The 25511-nt window shown below is 46.6% G+C and overlaps 1 protein-coding gene across 1 annotated transcript; it reads left to right on the top strand.

The window, feature by feature from the left end:
• The first annotated feature begins 778 nt into the window (after positions 1-778).
• Positions 779-23899, top strand: LOC144100448 (trans-aconitate 2-methyltransferase-like). Its single transcript, XM_077633402.1, has 5 exons — positions 779-1001; positions 12045-12299; positions 16010-16376; positions 20902-21061; positions 23676-23899. Exons 2-5 carry the CDS (start codon positions 12046-12048, stop codon positions 23843-23845), a joined length of 951 nt encoding a protein of 316 aa, XP_077489528.1. The 5' UTR covers positions 779-1001; position 12045; the 3' UTR covers positions 23846-23899.
• Positions 23900-25511: the final 1612 nt, after the last annotated feature.

The following is a 25511-nucleotide window of genomic DNA, read 5'->3' as shown; positions in this document are numbered from 1 at the left end:
AGAGAATTTGAGCATTTATAAGTAGCTAAGAGAGAAATTTGAATCAACTGAATCGACATGTTCGGTCCCTTTGTGTCAGAAGAGGCAACTCGCTTCGCCTAAGAAGCTCACGATTTGAAGTGCGCCCTCAGAACTGTTGCTCTTTCAACTGTTTTCCCCATTCACCTACTGCCGCTATTATTACCAGTCATCATCATCATCCTGATTACACCCACTGCAGGGCAAAGGCCTCTGCCATGTCACTCCAATCAACCCTGTCCTTTGCCAGCTGCATCCACCCTTTGCCTGCAAACTTCCTAATCTCATCCGCCCACAACTTTCTGCCGCCCCCTGCCAAGCGTGCCTTGTCTTGCAATCCACCCTTAACGAGCAGCGGTTATCTCGCCTTCGTATTACATGCCCTGCCAAAGCCAATTTCTTCCTCTTGATCTCGACTAGGACGTCATTAACACGCGTTTGTTCCCTCACCCTCTCTTCCCGCTTTCGGTCTCTTAACGTTACACCTATCATTTTTCTTTCCACATTTGCTGCGTTGTCCTTAACAGCAACTGAACCTTTTTTGTTTCTTTATTTAGGCTCTCGCGTTTTGTTCCTTTCCGCACTTTCATCCTCAAATGACCGAGTATAGGCTGGACGCGGCTGCGGGAACGAGCGTTCCATTATTTCGCTGGTCGCGTTGCGGCAGCAGGCATGTGAAACACATCCGGCACACGCTGAAGTGTGGCATCGAAGTAACGGCCGTGAGGTCGTCGTCACCACTCGGTGAGATTCCGAGCAGCGACCCGAAACCCTGTTGGGCGCGTGACGGCGCCGCTTAAAAACAGGCACAGCTGTCGCATCCGCTGCCACGAAAATCACTTGCACGGAACGAAATTTGCTGTAAGCTGCACTCTTGCCGCGCGATCGTGAAAGCAGGTTTAAGCGCTGTGCCAAGAGCTGAAGGAACCGCCACGCCGACTAAGCAGAGGTTCGTGGGCTTCGAACAGGCGTCTCTCTCCAAGGTGAGCAGCTTTTATTAGGCGTGTGGAGGTTCACAGGACTCGCACTATGTGTATTCGGAAACTGGACAGTCATTTATGTCTCTGCGAAAGGCATATTGGATGATTGTCGCGTTTTTCTTTCAGTGCCATAAATGGACGCTTTAATTCTGTCCCCATTCGGCCGAGGGGCTTTTATCAGAAAGGAAGTGCTATAGAACAAAACTAGAGCAAGCGTGCTCCTGCCGAGATTCTTTGTGCCGAGAAGCAACTGATTACGATAATTGCTGTCAAGACCACAGCACGTTTCGACTTCAATCAACCGACAAGGAATGGCATACGTGCCCATATTCAGGGTAAAAAATGTGCACAATATGCCCAATCATTGTGTGAAGCTTCACACATTAAGAGGGCTCACAAGCTACGAGGCAACTCAGATTTGAACTTTTTCTGTCAATAGATGGCAGCTCTTAAGTACCACAAAAAGGAGGGAACTTCTTTTACCCCTCCAGGTGTGTAAATTCTACCGCCACATCTCCTCGACCGCGGCACGAAAGTATTAGTTCTTCGGCGAACAAACAGTAGGGCCGAGAAATTTCTGTGTATATCCTGCCAAAGCAGGGAGACGGAAGCACAAAGGAATAACCCGTCTCAAGGGGTGGTGGTCACAGAATGAACCTTTTTCCACTAACCCACCACTCAGCTGCCACAACAAGTACGTTTTCCGGTTTGGGTCCCCGTAAGCTCCCTCGCATCTTTTCTGCGAAAATACATTTACAATGATAGGGTGGGGTATACAGCCTGTAGTTAGAAACAGTGTTGGTTTAGCCTAGCCAGAACACATGAGTATGAGTCATCTTTTGACACACCTTGGGAACACCTCCCCTTCTGCAGTTTGGCCGGCTATTCCGTATCCCGCGTATTCCTCCGTCGCACACGCAATACAAGCCTGGTGAACGTGTACGAGTGTGGACGCCGATTCGACGGCACGGCATCAGTGAAAAGCTTTTTGCGCTCTCATTGTTTACGCTGTCAGTGTTTATTTTCCATTGTCTTTGCTGCTGTTGACCTTACTTTTTGTTTAAGCATCCGGCCGAAGCTTCTTTGACAGGAGTAATGCCGCGAAACTGTTGTACTACTTGTTTGTTCGAGTTCAAAACCGTTGGCGCGCGGGAATATCACTTTGTTATGCGAGATGCGATCAGCGTTATCTGGAAGGATTGCAGCCAGGCGCAACTATTTCGACATTATTCTGGGTTGTTGTTCTTAGCGCCTTATCTTGAAGGTTCCTCTTCGATGACCACCAAGCACGTTTGTTGCTATCGGCGTCGCCGAATTCTTCAGTTCATTTATGGGCGATAGTCACTTCAGTAACTAAATTACTGCGGAAATACTTCGTTTCATGTATTCACTGCTTATAATTTCACCACTGAACAAATCAGACTTGGGTAAAAGGGTGAGATGTATGTTTTGAAAAAGCACTGAGATCGTCCTGTTGCTATTCGTGGTGACTGAGCGCAAATTTCGCCATTGCACACGCGAATTTCAACTGTTCTGGACGAAGTTGCTATTAGTCCGTTATTTTTTAAAATAATAAAAATTGCAGTTTAATGCAAGAAAAGATGACGTCACGTGTTTGAAAACGAAGATTCCACACCTACTATGGTTTCCGGGAAAGTCTCATTATGCGCCCTGCTTTTTTAACTTTTTCTATTTTTTATACTTTATACACTTCTATGTATTATATAGTTTATATATGTATTTATATAGCGCCCCTTCCGAGCGTTTTTTCTGGTTGAAATATGCGACTTTTGGAAGCTAGTGCAAGAGGTGCGACTAAGTTTGGCGCATACCGAGGCGTATCTGATTCGGAGAATAAAGACGGTTGGGGAACGCTTGACACGTGCGAAACCGGTTCAGAAGCAAAACTGGATGATTTTGCCAGCCAGGCAATGAACGTTTGACATCACGTTATTTACACCACGCAGATGTCTATTCTGGAGTAGGGGGCTCGGAAATCCGCGAGCTCCTTTCTGCATATAAGGTGCACCCACACTTACCTCAAGTCCAGTGGGCAGCACCTGCACTGATAACGCGAACATTCTAGCAGAGATATGCCTGGTCGGGAGGATAATTGGGGAAAAAGAGCGACACTCGACCAAAGATTCGTTAGAGAACCGATGTTTCGATGCCGATCCGACACATTCTCGTTCCCCTAGCTTGAAGCCAAAGCCGAACGTTGGCTTCGACCGGTTCTAATGACGCCGCAGTTGCAGTGCAGCAAGGGCTGAGCACAAAAAGGAAGGAGACGGTTCTTTCTCCCCCGTTGCACTGGCATACATAGTTGTCCGCGAGTATAGCGTGAAATCGCAGGTGATTGGGACGTGCCTCAGTGAAAGGAGGTTAATCGCTACGTCATGACAATCAGTCTACGCCATTAGTCCTGTTTACATGAACCCGATAGCATCGGGTCGATTCGGGGGTCGGGTTGAGCATGGTCAATCCAACTCAACCATGGTGTGTTTACATGAACTCGATTTTAGCTATTCGAGACCGGTTCAGCTGTAGCGACACCAAGCGTCGAGCAAGCAGTAGCAGCCTCCAAGATTGAGGCACGCCATCGCTGTATCGGAGGTGCGACGGGGCACGTGGAAAGCAAGTTCGCATTTATCCCCTTCCCTCTCAGTAACCCTACTTTTCGACCCAACAGCGTTTACAACCACATCGGTTCAGGGTCGAGTTGAGTCACCTACCCCTGCGGCGGAATTGACTGGACCCGACCCGTCGACTCTTACCAGTACCGGTTTTCAAACAACCTGGTGTGTGGGTTCATGTATCCTCCGGCCGCTATTGGCTCGAGGCCCTCCTATGAGAAATATTTGCAGCTTCATTCTTGACTTGTATCGACACCTGGGTCACTGCGCCCTTGCGCTGGGCAAGGAACAATGCTATTTTCCCACACTGTCCTGAATAGGGAGCCCCCATCCTGTGTTTTGGCACTAACAATGCCTTATTGTGTGGCTGCCGGGAGGGAAAAGGAGGAGCGGGGGGCACCTTTGGGTGTGGCCTTGCATTCCACTTCCTTTCCGCGTCAAGAGCTCGAGCAAAAAATAAACGCAGAGATCCTTTCCGAATACAGCCCAAGCAAGAAGAAAGGAATGAAAGAGCTCAGGTCCGTCTAGGTCCGTCCAAGTTCTGAGTGAAAACCTGCGCGCACGAACACAGACAACCAAGAGGCTGGTGGTAGAGTGCAGTAGCGACAAAATATTCTGACGTCAGATGAAGCCACGTCGCGCTAGTTAAATTTGACGCGAATTTCAAATCCCCGCAGAAAATACATACACAAATTTCAGAGCCTGTAAAACGCAAATACTACTCTCGATATCAATGAAAATTGCGGCTTGGCAATCAAGAAAGAAAAAGGGAGGAAATGTTGCGGACGAAATTTGGATATTTGGCTCAGTTTTTTCACGAGATGACATGAAAGACCGACATATCTAAAAATGCAAATTTTTCTAGATATTTACCTCTGATTTGTAAAAAAAAAAATGAAACTTAAAAATAATATCTGTCTGCAACATTTCCTTTATTCATTAAAGAAGAAAACGCTCCAACAGACCTCATGAAAATCGAGCCATTTTTAGACAGGCTACAGCTTCTGAAAGTTCCCATGTATTTCCTATGGACACTGCCACTGGTGAACCCTCTTAACAGAAAACTTTAAATACAATTGAAGCTTCGGCCCTCATGTAAGCATTGCCTGAAAAGTGAGTGGGCGGGGCCTTTATATCATCATCAGCAGCAGCAGCAGCAGCAGCAGCAGCAGCAGCAGCAGCAGCAGCAGCAGCAGCAGCCTTACTACACCCACTGCAGGGCAAAGGCCTCTCCCATGTCTCTTTAATTAACCCTGTCCTTTGCCAGCTGCATACACCCTTTGCCTGCAAACTTCTTAATCTCATCCGCCCACCTAACCTTCTGCCGCCCCCTGCTACGCTTACTTTCTCTTGGCATCCACTCCGTTACCCTTAAGGACCAGCGGTTATCTTGCCTTCGCGTTACATGTCCTGCCCAAGCCCATTTATTTCTCTTGATTTCGACTAGGATGTCATTAACCCGTGTTTGTTCTCTCACCCACTCTGCCCGCTTCCGGTCTCTTAACGTTACACCTATCATTTTTCTTTCAATGGCTCGCTGCGTTGGCCTTAACTTAAGCTGAACTCTTTTCATTAGCCTCCGTGTTTCTGCCCCGCAGGTGAGTACCGGTAAGATAAAGCTGTTGTACACTTTTCTCTTGAGGGAAATTGGTAAACTGCCACTCATGATCTGCGAGAACTTGCCATATGCGCTCCACCCTATTATTATCCTTCTAGTTATCTCCCTCTCATGATCCGGATCAGCTGTCACTACCTGCCCTAAGTAGACGTATCCCGTCACAACTTCCAGGCTCTCGCTGCCAATTGAGAACTGTTGTTCCCTTGCTAGGCTGTTGAACATTACCTTGGTTTTCTGCATGTTAAATCTTAGACCCATCGTTTTGCTCTGCCTGTCTAAATCATTGATCATGATTTGCAGTTCACCTCCTGAGTGACTCAGCAAGGCAATGTCATCAGCGAATCGCAGATTATAACTCATTGATCATGATTTGCAGTTCACCTCCTGAGTGACTCAGCAAGGCAATGTCATCAGCGAATCGCAGATTATTTATGTATTCTCCATTTATTCTTATTCCCAACTGTTCCCAATTCAGGCCTCGGAATACCTCCTGTAAACATGCGTTGAACAGCACTGGCAAGATCGTGTCTCCTTGCCTGACGCCCTTCATGATTGGAATTTTATTGCTGACTTTATGGAGGACTATAGTAGTTGTGCAGTTGCTACGTATATCTTCCAGTATTTTGACATAAGACTCTTCTACCACCTGATTACGCAATGCCTGTATGACTGCTGAGGTTTCCACTGAGTCGAAAGCTTTCTCGTAATCAATGAAAGCTATATATAGAGGTTGGTTATATTCTGTGCATTTCTCTATCACCTGATTGATAGTGTGAATATGATCTATTGTGGAATATCCTTTACGAAAGCCTGCCTGATCATTTGGTTGATTAAAGTCTAACGTTGCCCTGACTTTATTAACGATTACCTTAGTAAATACTTTGCAGGCAACGGATAGTAAGCTGATCGGCCTGTAATTTTTCAAGTCCTTCGCGTCTCCCTTCTTATGAATTAAGATGATGTTTGCATTCTTCCAAGCTTCTGGTACAGTCGAGGTCATAAGGCATTGCGTATACAGGGTGGCTAGTTTTTCTAGCACGATGTCCCCTCCATCCTTCAACAAATCTGCTGTTACCTGATCCTCCCCAGCTGCTTTTCCCCTTTTCATTGCATCTAAGGCTTTCTTTACTTCACCTTTCGTTACTGGCGGGATGACGCATTGCTGTGCACTGCTGTCTTTCTCATTAATGCTCTGATTACATTGGCTACTCTACAGGTCTGTGTAGAACTCTTCGGCTACGTTAACTATCTTATCCATATTGCTCATGACATTGCCCTGCTTCTCTCTTAATGCATACATCTGGTTTTTACTTATGCCTAGTTTCCTCTTCACTGCTTTTAGGCTACCTCCGTTCTTTATAGCATGCTCGATTCTCTCCATATTAAACTTCCTTATGTCGGCTACCTTGCGCTTATTTATTAACTTTGATAGCTCTGTTAGTTCTATTCTGTCGGTAGGGTTAGACGCCCTCATGCTTTGGCGTTTCTTAATCAGATCTTTCGTCACCTGAGATAGCTTTCCGGTATCCTGTCGAACTGTCCTACCGCCTACTTCTACTGCGCCCTCCGTAATTATTGATGTCAGATTCTCGTGCATTGTATGAACATCAAGATCGTCTTCCTCAGTTAAAGCCGAATATCTGTTTTGCAGCGCTATCCTAAACTCCTGTGCTTTCCCTCTTACGGCTAACTCGTTAATGAATTTCCTCTTCACTAGCTTCTTCCGTTCCCTCTTCACGTCTAAGCTAATTCGAGACCTTACCATTCTGTGGTCGTTACACCGCACCTTTCCGAGGACGGCCACATCCTGAATGATGCCAGCTTTAGCGCATAGTATGAAGTCGATTTCATTTTAAGTCTCACCATTAGGGCTCTTCCAGATCCACTACCTGTTTTCTCGTTTGCGGAAGAAGGTATTCGTGATCCGTAAATTATTTCTACCCGCGAATTCGACTAATAACTCTCCCGTGCGATTTCTAGAGCCTATCCCATAGTCACCTACCGCGTGGTCGTCAGCCTGCTTCTTGCCCACCTTCGCATTGAAGTCGCCCATCAGTACAGTGTACTGTGATTTTACTTTATTCATTGTCGATTCTACGTGCTCATAGAAACTTTGAACGGTATCAGAAAAAGCCAAAGACTTCACCTCGGTCAATAGGCTTGTGTCACCGATGACCGATAGATATCACGCGCTATTTCCAAGCTACCAGCGCACTTTCCTACCGGTTCCAAATTAATTTATGTAGTCTAAGGAGTGAACATACAGCTTCTGAAGTAATTTTTGAACTTTGCTACGGAGCAGTGGATTTTTGGTGTGGTGCTGATGAGCCTGGTGCGTAGATTTTTTTTTAGTGAGCAGGGTAAACTTAAATATCCGCTCCGTCTCCGTAACTACCTCGTCTCTGCCGATTTTTTGGCCGAGCCTCAGGACAACTTTTCTAATGGAAGTAGTAACCGTAAGCCCCACGATAACGCCATAGAGGCTGATTTTAGTTTTGAAAATGAAGACCCGGTTTTCGATGGAGGCGAAACGCGATGTCAGTTCACATTCAAGATCCCCGGGTGGTCGAAATTATTCCAGAGCCATCCATTGCGGCACTACTTTCTTCCTTCACTCCCTCCTTTATCCCTTCCATTACGGCGCGGTGCAGGTGTCTGCTGATATGTGAGACAAATACTGCGTCATTTCCATTCCCCAAAAGCCAATTTTCAGTTTCAATAAAGACCTCAAATAGGAGCCAAAAACATCAACTGCGGTCTACTGGAGAGCATTCTTTCCCACCTGCTGCCGATTTGCTGATTCTTTGTGTGCCCTAAGATGAAATTGGGATGGGCGCATAACTATTTCTCGTGTGTCTGCACTATGCGGCCAGCATATGGTCACGCCATCTATACCGAGCAGAGAGCCGTTTCGCCCGAAAACAGAACCTACCCTACTCCGTGTTCTTCCGCATGTCACTGACGATATGAAGCGATATAATGGGGCTCTCTTAATGCGAAAGTATCAGGAGGGTCATGAAGGCGGAAACAGACAATCGGCGTGTGTGTGAATCCACAGAGGGATTGCCTCTCTGCGCTAGCTACCTGCCAACCATCTGCTTCCTTCCATTTGTAGGGGAGAGCAATTAGACGCGCGGTGAAGAATGACCGAGAAAAACATGGAAATGACACTTAACTGCCTTTTTATTCTTTTTTTTCTAATTAATATTGTATCATTTGAGGTGGCCAGCGAACAAAAGCTGTTTATTGCTGGACGTACAGTGCTTTTATAGCCGAAAGGGGTATGGCATAGAAGGAGCGTATCTAATCTGGACGAGCACCAGGCATGGCACGTGTGTCATTTCCGATACAAATATAGCATCAGTACACATTCCCAACACACTTTATCGTGATAGAAACCACAACGCGTTCACTTGATGCCCCTCTAACAGGCTTGAACCAACGACCCTTTGTGGAACATGCGTTGCGTGCCCGCCTGGCACGCAAGGGGCCTGGGTTTAGACCCCAGGGTCGGCGAATTTCTTGATTCACTTTAAGCTTCTGGGAATATTTCCGTCACGTTTCGGAGGCCTTCCTGGCGGAGGCCTTCCTGTCCGGCGATGGCTTTTAAACCGAACGAGCTGTATAATCCGTGGCGTAGAAAGAAAATCACTCGGAGAACAGCAGGCCTGTGTGCAAAAAATATGCGGCTTCCCCAAGAACTATCAGTCTAAAAATGAGGCATGAGTGGGAGCTTTTCTTTGCTCAGGGAGAGCAACCTGGGTCTCGCAAGCCCCATCGGTGTGTGAAAAAAATGGCTGTGGTAAATTTAGCTCTGGTTAAACCTGGTTAAACGCGATAGCTACAGCTGGGTAAGTGGAACTCACTCAGTCGAATTGCTGTCAGTCTTTCGCCCCTGCGTTTCGCTGGGCGTTCCTTCTTCATCTTCGTCCCTGGACGTGGATTCACTCTCTCCTCCTCCACTCCCCCCCCCCCCCCCCCCCCCCCCCCCCCCCACACTCGATTTTGCCGGCGCGCCGCGCCGCCGGTAGGTGCCGCGGTGGCCAGGGCGCCGCCACGCTGAAGCCTCGAAATGCTAGCGTAATGTAGGCGAGCTGCGCGCACACCAGGGGCGTGCTCTGACATCACTCCGCGCATGCGCACAACTGACGAGGCGGGCGGCGTCTAGTTCGCCGTCAGCACAGCGGCGAGGTGCGCGCCGCGCACACCATCTGCGGGCTATGACGTGACTCCGCGCATGCGCACAACTGGCGGAGCGGTGGTACCACGGCTCAGCGCGCAGCACGCTGACCTTGCGGAGTGGCTGGCGTAGTGTAACCATCACTACAGAAACCCTTTTGCACGACCGGCGCATCGCATGACCGCTGCGCCACTGCGTGGGTAGCGGTATAAGGGCTCGCCGTTATCTATCAGTGTTAAATATTTCGCGTAGTTGTGTAGTCTTGATTGGAATAGAATCAGAATTAAAATTTAATCACAATAGAATAAGAATATTCGGGAGTTAAGGACAATGGACAGAAGACTGGAAAGAATAAGACTTGGAGAATTTTGCAAGTTAAAAAGAAAAATGCTATCCCATTTCCTCCGCGCCAACCCGATTGATGCCCCATAATCTATTCCCTATTCAGGACTTCAGTCAGCACGAATAGGTATGTCTAGATGCCAGTGAACGATAAAAAGGCGCAGAGGCGTGTCAATCGGTGTCTTGCTGATATAAAGGAGCATCATCGTGCTCCTACAACTGCATCTCTACTATAATGATGGCCGCTTGTTTCTTGAGAGAGAGAGAAATAACTTTAGTGACGAAGGGATTTCGGACACGTAAGTCCCTGGCGATGAGAGGGAAAATAGAGGAATTCAGGATATCGCTGCAGAACAGATGTTCAGCCTTAACTGAGGAAGACGATCTTAATGTCCATACAACAAACGATAATCCGAATCTGACAGCTAACATTGCGGAGTGCGCAGTGGAAGTAGGCGGTAGGACGGTTCGACAGGATACCGGCAAGCTATCTCAGTCTCAGGAGACGAAAGATGTGATTCAGAAACGCCAAAGCATGAGGGCGTCTAACCGTGCAGACATGATAAACCTAGCAGAGCTATCCAAATTAATAAATAAGCGCAAGGGGGCGGGGGTAGCCAACATAAGGAAGTTCATTATGGATAGGATCGAGCATGCTCTAAAGAACGGAGGTAGCCAGAAAGCGGTGAAGAGAAAAAATTGGTAAAAATTATATGTATGCGTTGAGAGACAAGGAAGGCAATGTTATTGCCAATATAGATAACATGGTTAAAGTAGCCGAAGAGTTCTACACAAATCTGTACAGTAGTGAATGTAATCAGAGCGCTAATGAGAGAGACAGTAGCGCAGAGCAAGGAGTCATGCCGCTGGTAACGAAATAGGAAGTAAAGAAAGCCTTAGGATCAATGTAAAAGGGAAAAGCAGCTGGTGAAGGTCAGGTAACAGCAGGTCTGTTGAAGGACGGAAGGTAAATTGTGCTAAAAAACTAGCCATCCTGTATACGCAATGCCTTATGACCTCGGCCGTGCCAGAAGCTTGGAATAATGCCAACATTATCTTAATTCATGAAAAAGGAGACGCCAAGAACAAGAAAAATCACAGACCTATCAGCTTACTGTCCGTTCCCTACAAGGTATTTACTAAGGTAATCACTAATAGAGTCATGGCAACCTTACACTTTATTCAACCAGGTCATCAGGCAGGCTTTCGTAAAGGATATACAACAATGGATCATATTCACACTATTAACCAGGTGATAGAGAAATGCGCAGAACATAACCAACCCATTCATTGATTACGACAAAGCATTCGACTCAGTGGAAACCTCAGCTGTCATAGAGGTATTGCGGAATCAAGGTGTAGAAGAGCCTTATGTGAAAATACTGGAAGATACCTATAGCAACTGCACAGCTACCGTAGTCCTCCATAAAGTCGGCAATAAAATTTCAATAAGGAAGGGCGTCAGGCAAGGAGACACGATCTCACCAGTGCTATTCACTGCCTGTTTACAGGAGGTATTCCGAGGCCTAAATTGGGAACAGTTCTGGATAAGAGTTAATAATCTGCAATTCGCTGATGATATTGCCTCGCTGAGTCACAGGGTTAATTGGTGACGGGGTTAACAGGTCAACTGGTGACAGGGTAAATGCAGGACAGGGTTAATTGGTGAGACATGGGAAAGGCGCTCGCCCTGCAGTGGAGGTAGTCAGGCTGATGATGGTGAACGTGCCTGAACACCCGCGAGATGATTTGAACTTCTAGGCCTCATTTTAATATCAAAAAGCGGACCTACGAAGTATATTTAACCGGATGATGTCAGTTATTTATAATTAATTATTTATTTGTTTGTTTACTTATTTTTTAATCAATATACTCCTAAAGGCCCTCGTTGGAGGGTTTTCTATAGAAGAGAGGGTGCAGTACATAAATATACATAATGCATAAAAAGTGCTATCGACACAGAAACTAATGCGGTAGCACCGGCACAACATTGCAAAAACAAGTAAATGTAAAGAATCAGGAAATATGTGATGAGGACACTTGTTCGAAAGAGAAAAAAAATAACTAGTGCAGGTATCGACTAACAAGAAGAAATTCAAAATAAAGCAGGGCCACAAAGAAATCTAGGTAGCTTATAAGTATAATAAGAGCGTAATAAGCATAGTAAGAGCCGCTTGAAAGAGTCCGCGGGTTCTTTTATGTCACTATGTCGAGATCTGCGATTTAAATGCAAGGTGAATATAACCAGGTTTTTCACCGCGCTTTATCCCCAGCATGAGCAGCTCAGCGCCAGAAAGCCGCGGGGATGCCGCTGCTGCCAGCTGCCTGACAGATATCTACAGCCTGGGAAAGTGCGTGGAGCTGTATGATGCTGCTGTCGAACCCGCAGAACCCTCCATCGCAGCCATCTTAGACGCCTTTCTACCGGCGTTCCTGGATATCACCGACCTTGAAACCGACAAAGCACAAGGTCATGGTGGCGAGAAAGACAGAAGGCAGTTCCTCGACATCGGCTGTGGGCCGGGAAGGTAGGGTTGCTTGTGCGTCGCGTGCACTCTGCTGGCGCCGCTGCGATGATAGAAGTCGTCGCCATTATCATTGCCTGCTAAGCTAGGTCTACTGCAGGGCGAAGGCCTCCCTCCCCCATACCCCTACAATTAACCCCGTCCTGTGCCAGCCGCGGCCACCTTATCCTAGAAAACTTCCTTAATCCTATCCGCCCATGTTACTTTCTGCCCCCTGCAGAACCTGAACCTATCAGATTCCACTTGGTTGCCCTTAAAGATCATCGGTTACCTTGCCTTCGTATTGCATAACCTGCCCACGTCCATTTCTTCTTTTTTTCCTTTGGCTAGAATATAGGTAAATGACTCGATTTTGTTCCCTGATCCACTCCGCGTTAATTATGTCTCTTAATTTTAAACCTTGGCCGAGAGAGGGCAGGCAGATGGTTTCTTGGCGCTCACAAAGTGAACAAGAGAGCGAACAATTTCCGGGCGCTTGCCAGCTTTTCGACAAGAGGACTTATCTTCCTCTGGGCAAAGTGTCGATCATTGGCGGAGTTTGTGTAGTGCCTTCGCTGGGAGGAGACAGGCCTGATGAAAGCGAGGAGGGTGTCAAGTGAAAAGAATGGGGAGTTTGGGCCTAGTCCAGGCATGATGGCAGCTAAGGTTTACCTACAAAACTGTGAAAAGCTAAAGGCCAGTAGAAAGGAACCCGAGGGGGGATGGAGACATAGCGAACATAAACTTGGAGGGCTATCGTTTTCCTTTTAAAAATAATATAGAAGTATCAGGAGGAGGAACATGATGACAAAGGTACCAAGATTCATGAATACCACGTGTGATTCAATACTCTTGCACTGGGAAGCCTGCTTTAACGTATTCTTGAAGAGCACCGCCGCGGTGTCTCAGTGAAAAAGAGAGCTCGGCTGCTGAGTACGGGCACGCGGCAGCCACGTTCCAATCGAGGGAAAGGCAAGAGATACTCGTTTTCTGTGCGATGTCAGTGCAAGTTAAATAATTCAGGGGGGTTAAACTTATTCGAGAGCCTTCCTCTACAAAGATTCTCATAGCCCATTCTCATAGATCAGAGCCCGTCAGATCTCTTATACCATACCGTATTCTAGATGAAGACAGACATGACGAGGAGGAGGAGGAGGAGGAGGAAAGACTTATTTTAAGAAAAGAACAAAGGGTCCTCAAGGGTGGGCCCCTTCTTGTCCAAGGGTCCACGGGCCTGGGTTTCACGAAGAGCTCTATCCACCAGCCATGTTTGGCCAGCTGGTTTAGCAGTTCACATAGCAGCCTCCCACGAGAAAGGGGACGGGTTGTGTATGGGTGGGAACTGCCATGGGTGGGAGGCATTGCCACAGGTAGTGCATGAAGGTGGTCTTGGCCGTCCCACATGTTGAGCAAAGTGAGAGGGCCAAGGTAGGGTGGTAGCGATGAAGGAGGTAAGGTGATATGTAGCAGTTTGTCTGCAGCTGCCGACATACCGCAGAGTGTTTTGAATCTAGAACATGGTGAGGTGGTCAGAGGGTGAAGCCGCTGTCTTTTTAATGAGCGATGATTTAGTGGTATGTGAGTATAGCCTGCGAGGTTTCCTACACGGGTTTGGGTGTCCGATCTTCCGGGGCCCGGAGGGATAGTTCTCGAGCCAGCGCATGAACGCGCTGATTACCGGGGATCGATGCATGCCAAGGAACCCACGTGAGAGTTATCTCCTGGGTAAGCATGTGTCCTGATGCGAGAATGCGTCGGGTTTCAGTGGTGCAGGTTTCAGTGATGTTGGGATCCTGAGTAGTGTTTATGAGCGCCAAGGCGATGGCCGCGCCCTCAGCGTCCGCAGGGTTGTTGGCGTGGAGGATGGCTGCGGCCCCGATGGTGCCATCCTCGTAGGCAGCGACATCGGTATAATAACCTAGCAGGGTGTGTTGAGCCGCGTCCACGTAGAGTATGTCGGGTTTGTTTGCGGAGTTTTTGGTGTAATCGTCAGCTCGGCACTCGCGACTGACGCTGTGTAGCTCGGGGTTCATATTTCTGGGTAAAGGTAGATACACAACACACTGCTGGATCAATACATGCAGCCGTTTTCCGGCTTGTGATACGTGTATAATGGACCGAACGAAAAAAAATACGGAACAGTGATGCGGATAATTTCGGTAAAGCCAGTATATCCTCCTTGCCTCTAAGGCCTCTCCACACATGTCAAGCAGCAGTTTCTCTTTCTCAGATACAGCTAAGGACGGCGCTTTGAGTCATTTGTCCACATTTTCTCCGACAGCAGAGATATATTTAAAATTTTATAGGTTTTTAAATGTTGGACGAATCATGCGGGCTCTGATGGACTCCGATGGATTGCGCTGAGTTGTGGACCCATCGGATGGTCTGGTGTTTGTCCTGCAGACAATTGCAGGTCAGGGCTGCCTTCCACTGCTCGTATAATGTGTGTGATACAATTATGTGGGTGATTTTCTCACGCAACTTCACGAAATGTGAAATACCGTGAGCTTACCGCCGCCCCAAGTACTGGTGAGGTGGCTGGAAGGGTGGATGAGGCTGTACAAGTAGAGGTTAGGGAAAGTGTTCCTTTGTGTTCGCCTCCAGAATGTGGCTTCTTGTGTGCTGAGTTTAATTTATGCAGGGAGACGTTTGCTTCGGCTCAGTCCTAGGATTATTAGCTGTATACCACAGTTTGGTGGCAGAAAGCTGAGGTACGGATAAGGGTGCACTCGGTTTGTTAGCTCGCGAGCTAGATCGTTTGGCGCCTCACCTCATTGCCTTAAGCCCTCCATGGCCCGTCTTCGCGGGTCATCTTGCTGTCTGTCTTTCCTTCATCTTCGTTAAGAATACGTTTAAGTGGCCTCGCTTGGACCTCGTAAACCAACTAGCCCATCTAAGGCAATTTTGCGACTTAGTAGCGATGTCAAAAACAGCTGCAAAACATTTAAAGGGGTTTCACACTACAGATGGAGCCACTGATTCGGATGTGGACGGCGTTTTCCATGGCGCCATTGAAGGGTTTAGTTGCATCAAACTGTGGTCCGCGTTCGGTGCGAAATAAAAAAGGGGGCTGTACGTCTTAATTCTGGCAGCGCCCAAACGTGGATTTGAAACAAAAAGGCTGGTAGTCAAAACCTTCTCTCTTCTTTTCTAAGATAAAGACCATGGTAATGGGCAAAAGAGCATACAGGGTATTAACCCCTGTAGAAATTGAATTTCAGCCACAGCTGGGGTGGTGGGGAACGCTGATGCCGGTCTGACTGTTGAAACTCTGAGTAGAGGTGTGGAATGTCGGGTTTATGCTGCGACACTCGCATTTGAGGAACGAATAAACAGTAGCGAATGCCTTTTTCTATGACGATTGGAGAGAGACGGATGCAGTAACTAGTCATGGGGACTGCGGTGGTAGGTGTACAGGGTAAGCGTGGTCACGCGTGGTCATACACGGTCCTTGCAAGGCGGACGTCCAGAGTGACAGGCGCTGTGAGAGAGAGCGGCGAGAGGGAGAGTACGGACGACGACGACGTGATTTCTTCAAGCGTTGCCCATGCAGCTCTCGCTGTAAACATTTAACGAAGCCGAGTGAACTGCTGCCACTGCATCACGTTCTCCCAGTGGTGTCAAAAAGAAGCGATAAGAAGATCAAACTACGGATTTTTCCGCTTAAGCCTTTTCGCAATCCGGTGAAGTGAACCGGTTGCAGATGCCATTGTGAGAGCACTTTGATTTTGCAGCTTCACCCTGAGATATCTGCTGCCTCGGCTGCCGTCCTGGTGCAAGAGACTCGTAGCAGTGGACATCTCTAAGAGCATGCTCACCTTCGCCCGCGAGCACCGCTCTCATCCTCGCATCGACTACCTGTACCTGGACCTCCTGGCGGACGAGGACGTTGCCCGGTTTGTGAGGGAGCAGGGCAACTTCCAGAGAGTTCACTCATTCCTGGCGCTGCAGTGGGTGGGAGATCAGCGGCATGCAATGCGGAACATCGAGGCACTGCTCGCACCTGGCGGGGAGTGCTTCCTCGTGTTCACCACGAACCTCATCGTGCAGGACGTTTTCGAAGCCATGCTAGATTCGCCCAGATGGGCCAAGTACGCAGACGTAAGTTCACAAGAAATGACGCATTTTCATCTCTCACGGTTGCAGTGTTCAAACTCCCGGTTTCGTTCCTCGGTTCGTCTCACAGCTCTTTGCTGCCGTGTGTGTTAACACAAGGTTGCACCTCTAAGGTGTTCTCCCGTAAAGTGAACACAGATCCGAGGGAGACGGTGAATGTTTGGTGCGCTCTTAACTGTAGGTGTAAAAAAAGGGAGGGGAACTTAAGAAAATTTATTTTGATCAAGTGATTCTAACTGCAATCGAACATATTCACAAACTGCAGCGCTAATACATTGCACCCTAGGAGCGGTGGGAATGAGTGCTTTTGACTTCTGATTCTTTATCAAAACTTGGTGCTAGGCTAGTTCGTTAGACATTCCTTTGAAATAGGTTAGCGCTAAAAAAGACGAACACAAGGCGAGAGAACGACGACATGACACACATGAGCGCTACTAACAAACGGTTTTGTTTTTCGCTCCAGGGAACGTATTTAAAGGCTTGTCGCATTACATCGTGCGCACAACCAGGGGGCGTCATTCGTTTACGTACAATTTCTGGTATTTGCTGCTAGGCAGCGCTACTTGACTTAAATGCAACGTTTGGAAGATTGGTGACTTGAAAGCGGGGTAGTGACCCAGAGATAGTCGGATCCAAAGTCGACATAGCTTAAAGGTAAGTGAAATCTGTTTATAAAAAGTTTAAGCTTCAAGATATTTCAGGGTTGGACTAGTCTGAAGAATATATAGAGCAAAAATTACAGCCCCTTACCATCAGGATGGATTAATTTTAGGAGCGTCGCCTTTGAAATGGGGCGGCGGCGAGCGTCACCATGTTCACTGCTTTTGACAGCTACAGCTGTTAATGGTCCGTTCCCTGTGCTTAGCGTCGTACAAGTAGCAGTAGTCGGTGTCACCGTAGGATGGTAACCACAGGGACTGAGAAAGGAGGAAGTTGAACTGACGCCACTCATGAAGTCCTTGGAACTCGCCATGACACTGCACCAGGCTGAGTGATCCGAACCCAGTGATGTCACATATGACAGCGTTGTTCCTCTCACTCGTAACTCCTCCTACTGCTGTGGTGGCCTCCTGAAAATACATGCGCCTCATCTTTCCGAATCAGACATTGGTTCAACACCCTTAACAGATCTGATACTACTAAGATCACAAGGCTTCCTTCATGGCCATCATGGAGAGGAGGGCTACTTGAAGAGCGAGTATGCCTGAAAAACAAGAATAGTCTATGACTGTACATATATGCGTGCTGCTCTCAAATTATTTCTCTCGGTATATCGCGAAATTAAAATGCTTCAACAGCTGACGCCGAATCACCTGCCACGCAGTGGTAACCGTCGTGAGAGTTTTTTTTATCTGTCAAACTTAAAGGTACTACCGAGAAATGCTCTCTTCTTTTTAATTACACATTTTATTGACTCCTACGCAGAACAATTTTGAACATTGAACTTTTATATTTAGGTCATTCTGCTGCTTTTAAGCCGCCGTTTCTCCAATAGTTTTTGACTAATGTCTACCGTGGTCGTTCATGTTACTTTTTCTAACTCTCAGCCTTAGCGCCTTGAGGTTAGTGGCTGCGCCTATGTCAAAATTTGGATGAATACGGACACATTCTTGTAAAATGTACTCAATTTTTTTACAGATATACTACACACTGCACAGGCATGATCATCAAGTTTAAAGATTGGAGGGGGTACTTAAGCTTCACCTTAAAGGTGCACTAAAGAGGAATCTTAACTCGTCTTTTTGCCGCGGGAACTCTATCTACACGTTCCGGGCATTCTTAGAAACTTCGAATTATTGTCCTGTGCGGCCGATTGCCCTAATTAAGTGGGATTAAACGTCCCGGCTCCCGCCTTTTTTTGAACCCAACGCGGTAGGTAGGCGGAGTCAACCAATGCTTGGAGTGCCATTCATCCAGTCTAGCGGCGGCTTCGCTTTCGCTTTTATTTTTTTATTTTTTAGGTTTCTCTGAATAAACAACTTCAGTCACAGACAATATAGCCGCAAATTAGGCCCACGGAAATAAGAATACACGGGGACTCGGATTTACGTATCACACCGCCGATGGCAGAGCGGCAAACCGCCACGGGACTGGCTGGCGCGTTGGTGGACTCCTCCTACCTACCTCGTTCAGTTTAAAAAAAAAAGGGAGGGGGGGGGGACGTTTAATCCGATTTAATTAGGGCAATCGAACGCACAGGAAAATAATTCGAAGTTTCTAAGAATGCCCGGAACGTGTAGATAGAGTTCCCGAGGTAAAAATACGACTTCAGATTGCTCTTTAGTGCACCTTTAAGGGTATGGTGCGGTAGCGTAAATGGGTTAATTCCCATATTTTCAGAATTGGTATTTCTCTGCTTTACATACATATATCCCTGGCAGTCCTCACACCATTCCTGGCGGAGTGGTGCTGCGGTTACGCTGCGGTCAAGAGAAGTAAAGATTGCACCACACGTGAAATCATAGAATCAGAACTGATATGTAGTCTGGGAGAGGCCTGCGTAAGCTCCGCCTCTGTTGCCCTCCCCGAGAAAGAACTCACCTATTTGCGCACGCGTATACGATGACCACATTAAGGACCACATTGATATTAAGGACCTATTTCATTCCTTACCTCACAGCCTCCTTCTCGAGAGGGTCGAGCATTCCATTGTATTTCAAAAACAGCTGGTGTTCCATTCAGTGGGGTTTCAGACCTTTTAACCTTTTATCGACAGTAAACGTATAAACAGTTTCAAGGGACAGCGCACTTGCAAAAGCAGTGTCCTGCATCGCCCCAGTTCTTAGTGACTTATTATTGCTCATTTAAACCGTCTCCTTTCCGATTCCTTCGTGAAGAAGTATGTTTTTAAAGGCTCCCGCTTTCTGGATGATTTTTTAGTCGTTTGAAATTGTGACGCGCATGCGATTGAAAGAGAAAATAGGAAGCTGTTGGCTGCGTTTTAAATGCTGATGAACCCCATGACGTGCCTCACGAACTACCAGTCAATGGCCAAATTAGATTTTTAGGCAATCGATCTTGTTTCAAATGTGATGGTGTTTGCTGCTGATATGAACCGCGCGCCAACAAACCACTTCTGCCTTTCAACTCCGCCTACTCAAAGCTAGTAGTTAAACGAGTTATTACCACTTTTTGCTTCAAGAGCGCTCTCAGTAAAACTTGCCCACATCTTGTCTTAGAAGCGTTCAACCATCAAGCCGAAAGACTGCTAGCAGAGTTCCGGATTGCCTCATTATTTGCTTGTTCCAGTCACTGAGGGCCTCCTCGAGAAGTTGTGCACTGAGTTGCCAACGTGTGACGCCCACGCACACTGTAGGCAGAAGGTAGATGCTATACCTTATATCCATACACTGTCATAGAGCGTGAAAAATGTGGCCCAGCGCTACTACGTGAAAGTCGCGTCACCTACCCAACAAGCTGTCAGAGCTCTGCAGAATGATTGATCCGGAGGAAACCCAGCAACATGACGGTGGCAAGAAGCACAGGCGGCTTTTCATTGAATGAGCAGAAGGCGTAGTTTATCAAATTCCCATGAGTTGCGAAAAAATCTGCGTTGGTCAGACTCGGAGATGCTTGAACTACAGAGCACGCCATCAAAGTAAAAAATGCGCGTTAGGGAAAAGATATTGAAGATCTTCTGGCAAGTCATTGTGCTGTTACCAAGAGAAGCGAAGATTGCACCACACATGAAATCATAAAATCATAACTGATATGTAGTCTGGGGGAGGCCTGCGTAAGCTCCGCCTCAATTGCCCTCTCCGAGAAAGAACTCGCCTATTTGCGCACGCGTATACGATGACCAAAGCTCGATTGGCATGCATGTAAGTGTGGAAATGTTCACAATAAAGGAAGTTCAGCGCTCGTCTGCCTTCTCTGTCCCCGTCTTTTGTGCACTGCTGTGCCTGCATAAGCTTCCTTCTGTTACTCCTGTTTGCGTGATTTTACGCACCATGATTTTGTACAGAATTTGAGGGTGCCCAAATTTTCGCGGCGGCGGACAAAAATATGGATAGTAGAGAAGCCTGGGAGACCCTGCTAAGAAATCCGGACCCTGACCTCCAGCGCCTTACCATCCATCTGGCGGAAGAGGCCGCTACCAGTCAAGGACTGCCAGCCAGCCTCTAACTGCGGACGCGCAACTGCCCGTCTCCCAGGCCTGCGTGCTGGGGGCGGAGACAAACGTCTTTTCTGATGGAAATAAAAGTTGTTCAGTCAATTATTCGCCGCTATAGACTTTCTTCAGGCTTTGAGCAGTCTACCTTGCATAGCACTCTCTCTCTTTCAATCTGTTTAACAAACTTCTCCCCCTAACAACTTGAGCCCTGTTCAGCAGCCTGTACAAGCGCTTCAGGTGGGCTCAAACTACTCGCTTGTAGTTTTTCCCATCAGATTCTACATTCTTTACAACAAAAAGGAATGTTCTTTCTACAAACGTCACACAGTTACTCTGCCAAAAGTTGTGATGCGTATTTATGTCCTAGTATGTGGATTTTTACTTTGTGCCCAACAGATACTGAAGCGAGTAATTCCTGAGACCAGAGTACTAAAGGACACCGGCTCTTTGCGATCTCACCTGGCAGATCTCGTGCGTGCTACGAACTTGACACCGCTTGCTTGCGAAGTGGTGCACACTGTCGCCAAAATGGGACTGGACAAGGAAAGGGCTCTAGGTGAGTTGGGAAAATCCATTAAACATTCTGCTTTGCCAGGACGATCAGTGCTGCACAGTAAGAGAAAAGAAGCGGCAGCGGTCGGAGCCGCGTTGTTGCACAAAATTTGTCCTCAAAAAACAAAAAACAACGGTCGAAACCGATACCTTCCGCGCATGCCTGCAGAGACTCGCGAACCGATCTGTATAGACAGGAGGCGGCGTACCTGCAGGAATCCTCTGTGCCGTCGTCACATGAAAAAGTTTTGTGGCACCCGGCGCTTCAGTCCAAGGGGAAAGCGTGAGCATGACGAGATTTCATGGCAGACGGGAGGTTCATTTATCCAGGAACCCTTTAAACTTTGCGGACGCCTAGGCAATGTCCAACCTTGTTTGCGATAGCACAAGCACCTCCTCGACAGTACGACTTAACGTTTACTCAGCGTCACCTTGACAACACGTCACAGACGATGACACGTCAGACCACTTCCGGTTGGATGACGTCACTTCCCGTTTGGTGATGCCACGCACGCTGTCTTTTCGCTGGTACATGACCTCTCCTGTACCGCCATGTTAAGCATCCGCCCCTCCGGCTGCCTCCACTCCCTCTCTTGCGAGCGTTCTTCCCTCCTCTCCACTCTCTGCGAGGCCTCACTCGACGGTCGATTGTTGCCGTCATGGTACCACTGATGCTTCACGCATTAAAAGCGCGGCTGATGACCACACGACAAGCGAGCCGGGTGTTGCCAGTCGGCAATATGATTATTGCCTGCAGGTAGATCTGCACCAAACAAAAGGATTCAAGCATAGCAGGAAGCGGCACAGAGTCAGGCGGGCAAACGAGAATAGAACGCTTTCGTAAAAACGCCGACTGCAGCTGGCGCTGGGCACGGTTAACCGGGGCTCGACGAGAGAAGCCTTTGTCCAGCCGCGGACGTCATGTCCAACTTTCTTGGAAAATTTTCTAATATTGGAGAATTGTAAGATAGTGTTAAGTAATTATTGAAGGTGATGGTATATATTCTTCCGACCTGTAGGAAATTTTTTTTTAGTTTTTCCATCGCCCGCATGGAGTAGTCAAGACTGCCATAGAGACCAATGGGGAACGGCTTTGACGACCGCAAAATCTTTAATAGCAAAAACAAGCGGGACTGCCGACGGCAGATCTGCGGATATATTGAATGTCTCGCAATACATGGAAGAAATTACATTCATAACCTCTTTCTCGTTCAAAAATGATTTTTCCAGAGTTGTTGTAGTTTACTGATGATGATGACGAGAGCTGCGGCACAGGTATGCCTCCAATATGAGTGGCAACATACAGTGTGCACACAAGAGCGAATTGTGTTGTTACTTCACTGAATTTGTAATGGGTCACCGGAACTATTTGTCCAGAGGACGGCTACTTACAACGAAGGGAAAAGTACGCGTTTCGCTCGCGCTGTCATCGGTTCAATGTGGATGATGCGTTCTCTTTCATACTGGATCTATGCGTGACCGGTGCTCATTCTGGAAAGTTCTGTTTTGCTTAAATGCGGTTAAAATTGGCTTTAAAATACCAGAAGCAGCCGGAAGACGGAAATTTGGTAACCTTCTCATAAAAATCTTCCTATTCGATTATACTTTCTCTAATGTAGCCTTCGCCTTGTGTGGTGAGGGACGTCTATCTAGTAAGGGCAATGAAATTTCTCAATTAGGGTGCTATTTTTCTAAAGACACTGAAAGCCTACATTTTAACCTTCCGTTTTCCGACTTTCGTATAGTACTTATCGGGGCTGCCTGTTTGGCTCTCATGGAAGGCAATGCGCGATCTATACTTCTGCATAGTACCCAGCAAAGCTGAAGGGCTAATCAAATCTGGCCATGCGAGTGCGGCCATATCGAAAATTGTAGGCTGCCGAAGTGGTGTAAGCACAAATAGAGAAATGAGAAAGTAAAGGTCATTAAAAGGTAAACATGCGCTCTTGGGAGATCACGCCAGGAAGACTTTTCATGGGCGTAATATACGCCGAATAACATAGCCTGAGGAACCGCGACACACCTAGTAAACCAAACAGCAGAATTTAAACACGAAAGTCTACTTTCGCCTGTATTTTGGCTTAGTATGCTTCTTTAGGCTGCGTGGTGTAGCTCTGAGTCATATTTGATTTGAACTGAATATTTGATTTGAATTGAATTGGATAATGCTTATTTAACATCATCATGAAGATGTTGGGTGCGCCGGCAAAAAGCCAGTGGGAAGGCTTCGAGAGGTCGACGTACCCCACAGAGCCTTGGCAGAGTTACACATGAATGTCACTAAAACAGTACGAGAGCTCTCCCAGAGAAAAACATTGCAAGAAATCACGAGAACTTGGCAGAGTTGGCATTGTTTAGCTATGCACTATTTGGATTGCCTAATAAATGAGCGAGAGTGTAGCACCACATTTGACAGCCGTAATTTGTGCGGGTCTTAGGTATAAAACATTCGAAATTCGTTCGTGTAGAGTGCCTATGCTCCTTTCATTTTAATTCTGTCAGCTGTAACATAAAACCACCATCTTTAACAACACCTGCTTTCTCGGACTTAGCCAGGAAGTGAGCAAACCACGAAAATAGGCGGCTGCGAACCTAGTTTTATGTTCTCTTCTTTCCAGACTTCTTCACCTTTCTCAACCCGGTGTACGAGCTGGTAAATGATGCTGAAAAGGCCGAGTTGAGGCAATTTACGCAGGACGTCATTGGAGACTTCAAGAAACGCAAGTCCGGGGATTCCATCGACGAAAGAGACTTTCTTGTAATTCATGCCTGCAAGCCCACCAAATGAGCAGAACATGATTGTCTGGTCGCACATAACATCGTGGGAAATAATAAACTTATTATGACATGCTTCAAAGGGATTTCGTTTAAAGAGGAGCACCTATAACGCACAAACTATTACACATGTCCGCTTAGAACACCATCAGGCGATTAAAACTTATATGCTCAGGCTAACCTGAATGGTGCAAGCAATGTAATTAGCTTCGTGCTGCTTGTAATTAGTTCACTCCAGTCTAGTCATTTCAATCTGGGCTTGAATTATTTATTTATTTATTTACTTATTTATTTATTTATTTATTTATTTATTTATTTATTTATTTATTTATTTATTGTACCCTCAGGGCCAAAGGCATTGCAGAGGGGAGTGGGTTTAGGATAAACAACAATGAAATAGAATACAGTGAAAATAGGTATTACAAAACAAATTTTCTCCAGAATAAAACAAATAACAACATCCAGAAAACGTAAATAGTATAGAAACAATGTATACAATACAGTGAAAGCAGATAAAACACACAATCAACTTTCTTCAAAATAAACAATATTAGCTACAGCGTCATGAAAGATTTATTATCAGGAATGGCTGCAATATCCGGGGAAGGCGGTTCCATTCCACAGATGTGCGGGGAAGATAAGACTGAAAAGATGATTTGGTGTGGCATGTTGGGATGCCAACCTTGTGGTGGTGATCGATGCGATGTGAAATGTATTCGGGGGGTGGCATGAAATAGTTGTGAAGCGCAACGTGATGATATAGCTTGTGAAATAGCGTTATGCGACCAATTTTTCGGCGAGATTGTAACGGTGGGAGTGAGACGTTAGATTTCATGGCTGTGATGCTTGCCGTATGGTTGTAAATTGAAAGAATGAAGCGAACGGAATTATTTTGGACTACCAAGGAATATGTGAGGTTTTCATGCATAGGGTCCCATATTGATGCTGCGTATTTTAGTTTAGGACGTATGAGTGTTTTATAGAGTAGAAGTTTAAGGGATGAGGGAGCGGTAGAGAATTTGCGACGTAAGTATCCTAACATGCGGTTAGCGTTATTAATCACGTAGTCAATATGAATAGACCATGTTAAGTTTTGAGTGATATGAATTCCTAAATACTTATATGTTTTTACCCAATCAAGAGGAGTGCCATCAAGATACTATGAAGGAAGAGCGTTAGATGTCCGGGAAACACGCAAAGCTTTACATTTATTAGTGTTTAACTTCATATTCCATGTAGTGCACCAGTTTGACACCAAATTAAGGTCTGACTGGAGAGTATCAGTATCGTTGACGTTATTTATTTCCCGAAATATTACACAATCGTCACCAAAAAGGTGAATGTTAGAAGATATGGCAGAAGGAAGGTCATTAATATAGATTAAAAATAGGAGTGGCCCAAGGACCGATCCCTGTGGAACACCAGATAGCACGTTAGCAATCGGTGAATTAGTGTTATTAGCATGCATAAATTGCCAACGGTTTAGAAGGAAAGATTTAATCCATTGAAAGACGTTAGGATCGAGATTAAGATGGCTCAGTTTATGTAGTAGCAATTTATGGCATACTTTATCAAAGGCTTTGGAAAAGTCCAAAAAAATGCAGTCAGCGCAAGATGATTGTCAAGTATGCGGTATAGCTTATAGGTAAGGCAAGTAATTGAGTTTCACAGGAGAATGT

Source organism: Amblyomma americanum, chromosome 8, assembly GCF_052857255.1.
Source record: "Amblyomma americanum isolate KBUSLIRL-KWMA chromosome 8, ASM5285725v1, whole genome shotgun sequence".
NCBI classification, from domain to species: Eukaryota; Metazoa; Arthropoda; class Arachnida; order Ixodida; family Ixodidae; genus Amblyomma; species Amblyomma americanum.
Note: the sequence above shows the minus strand (reverse complement) of the source record. Positions and strands in the feature narration are given on the sequence as shown.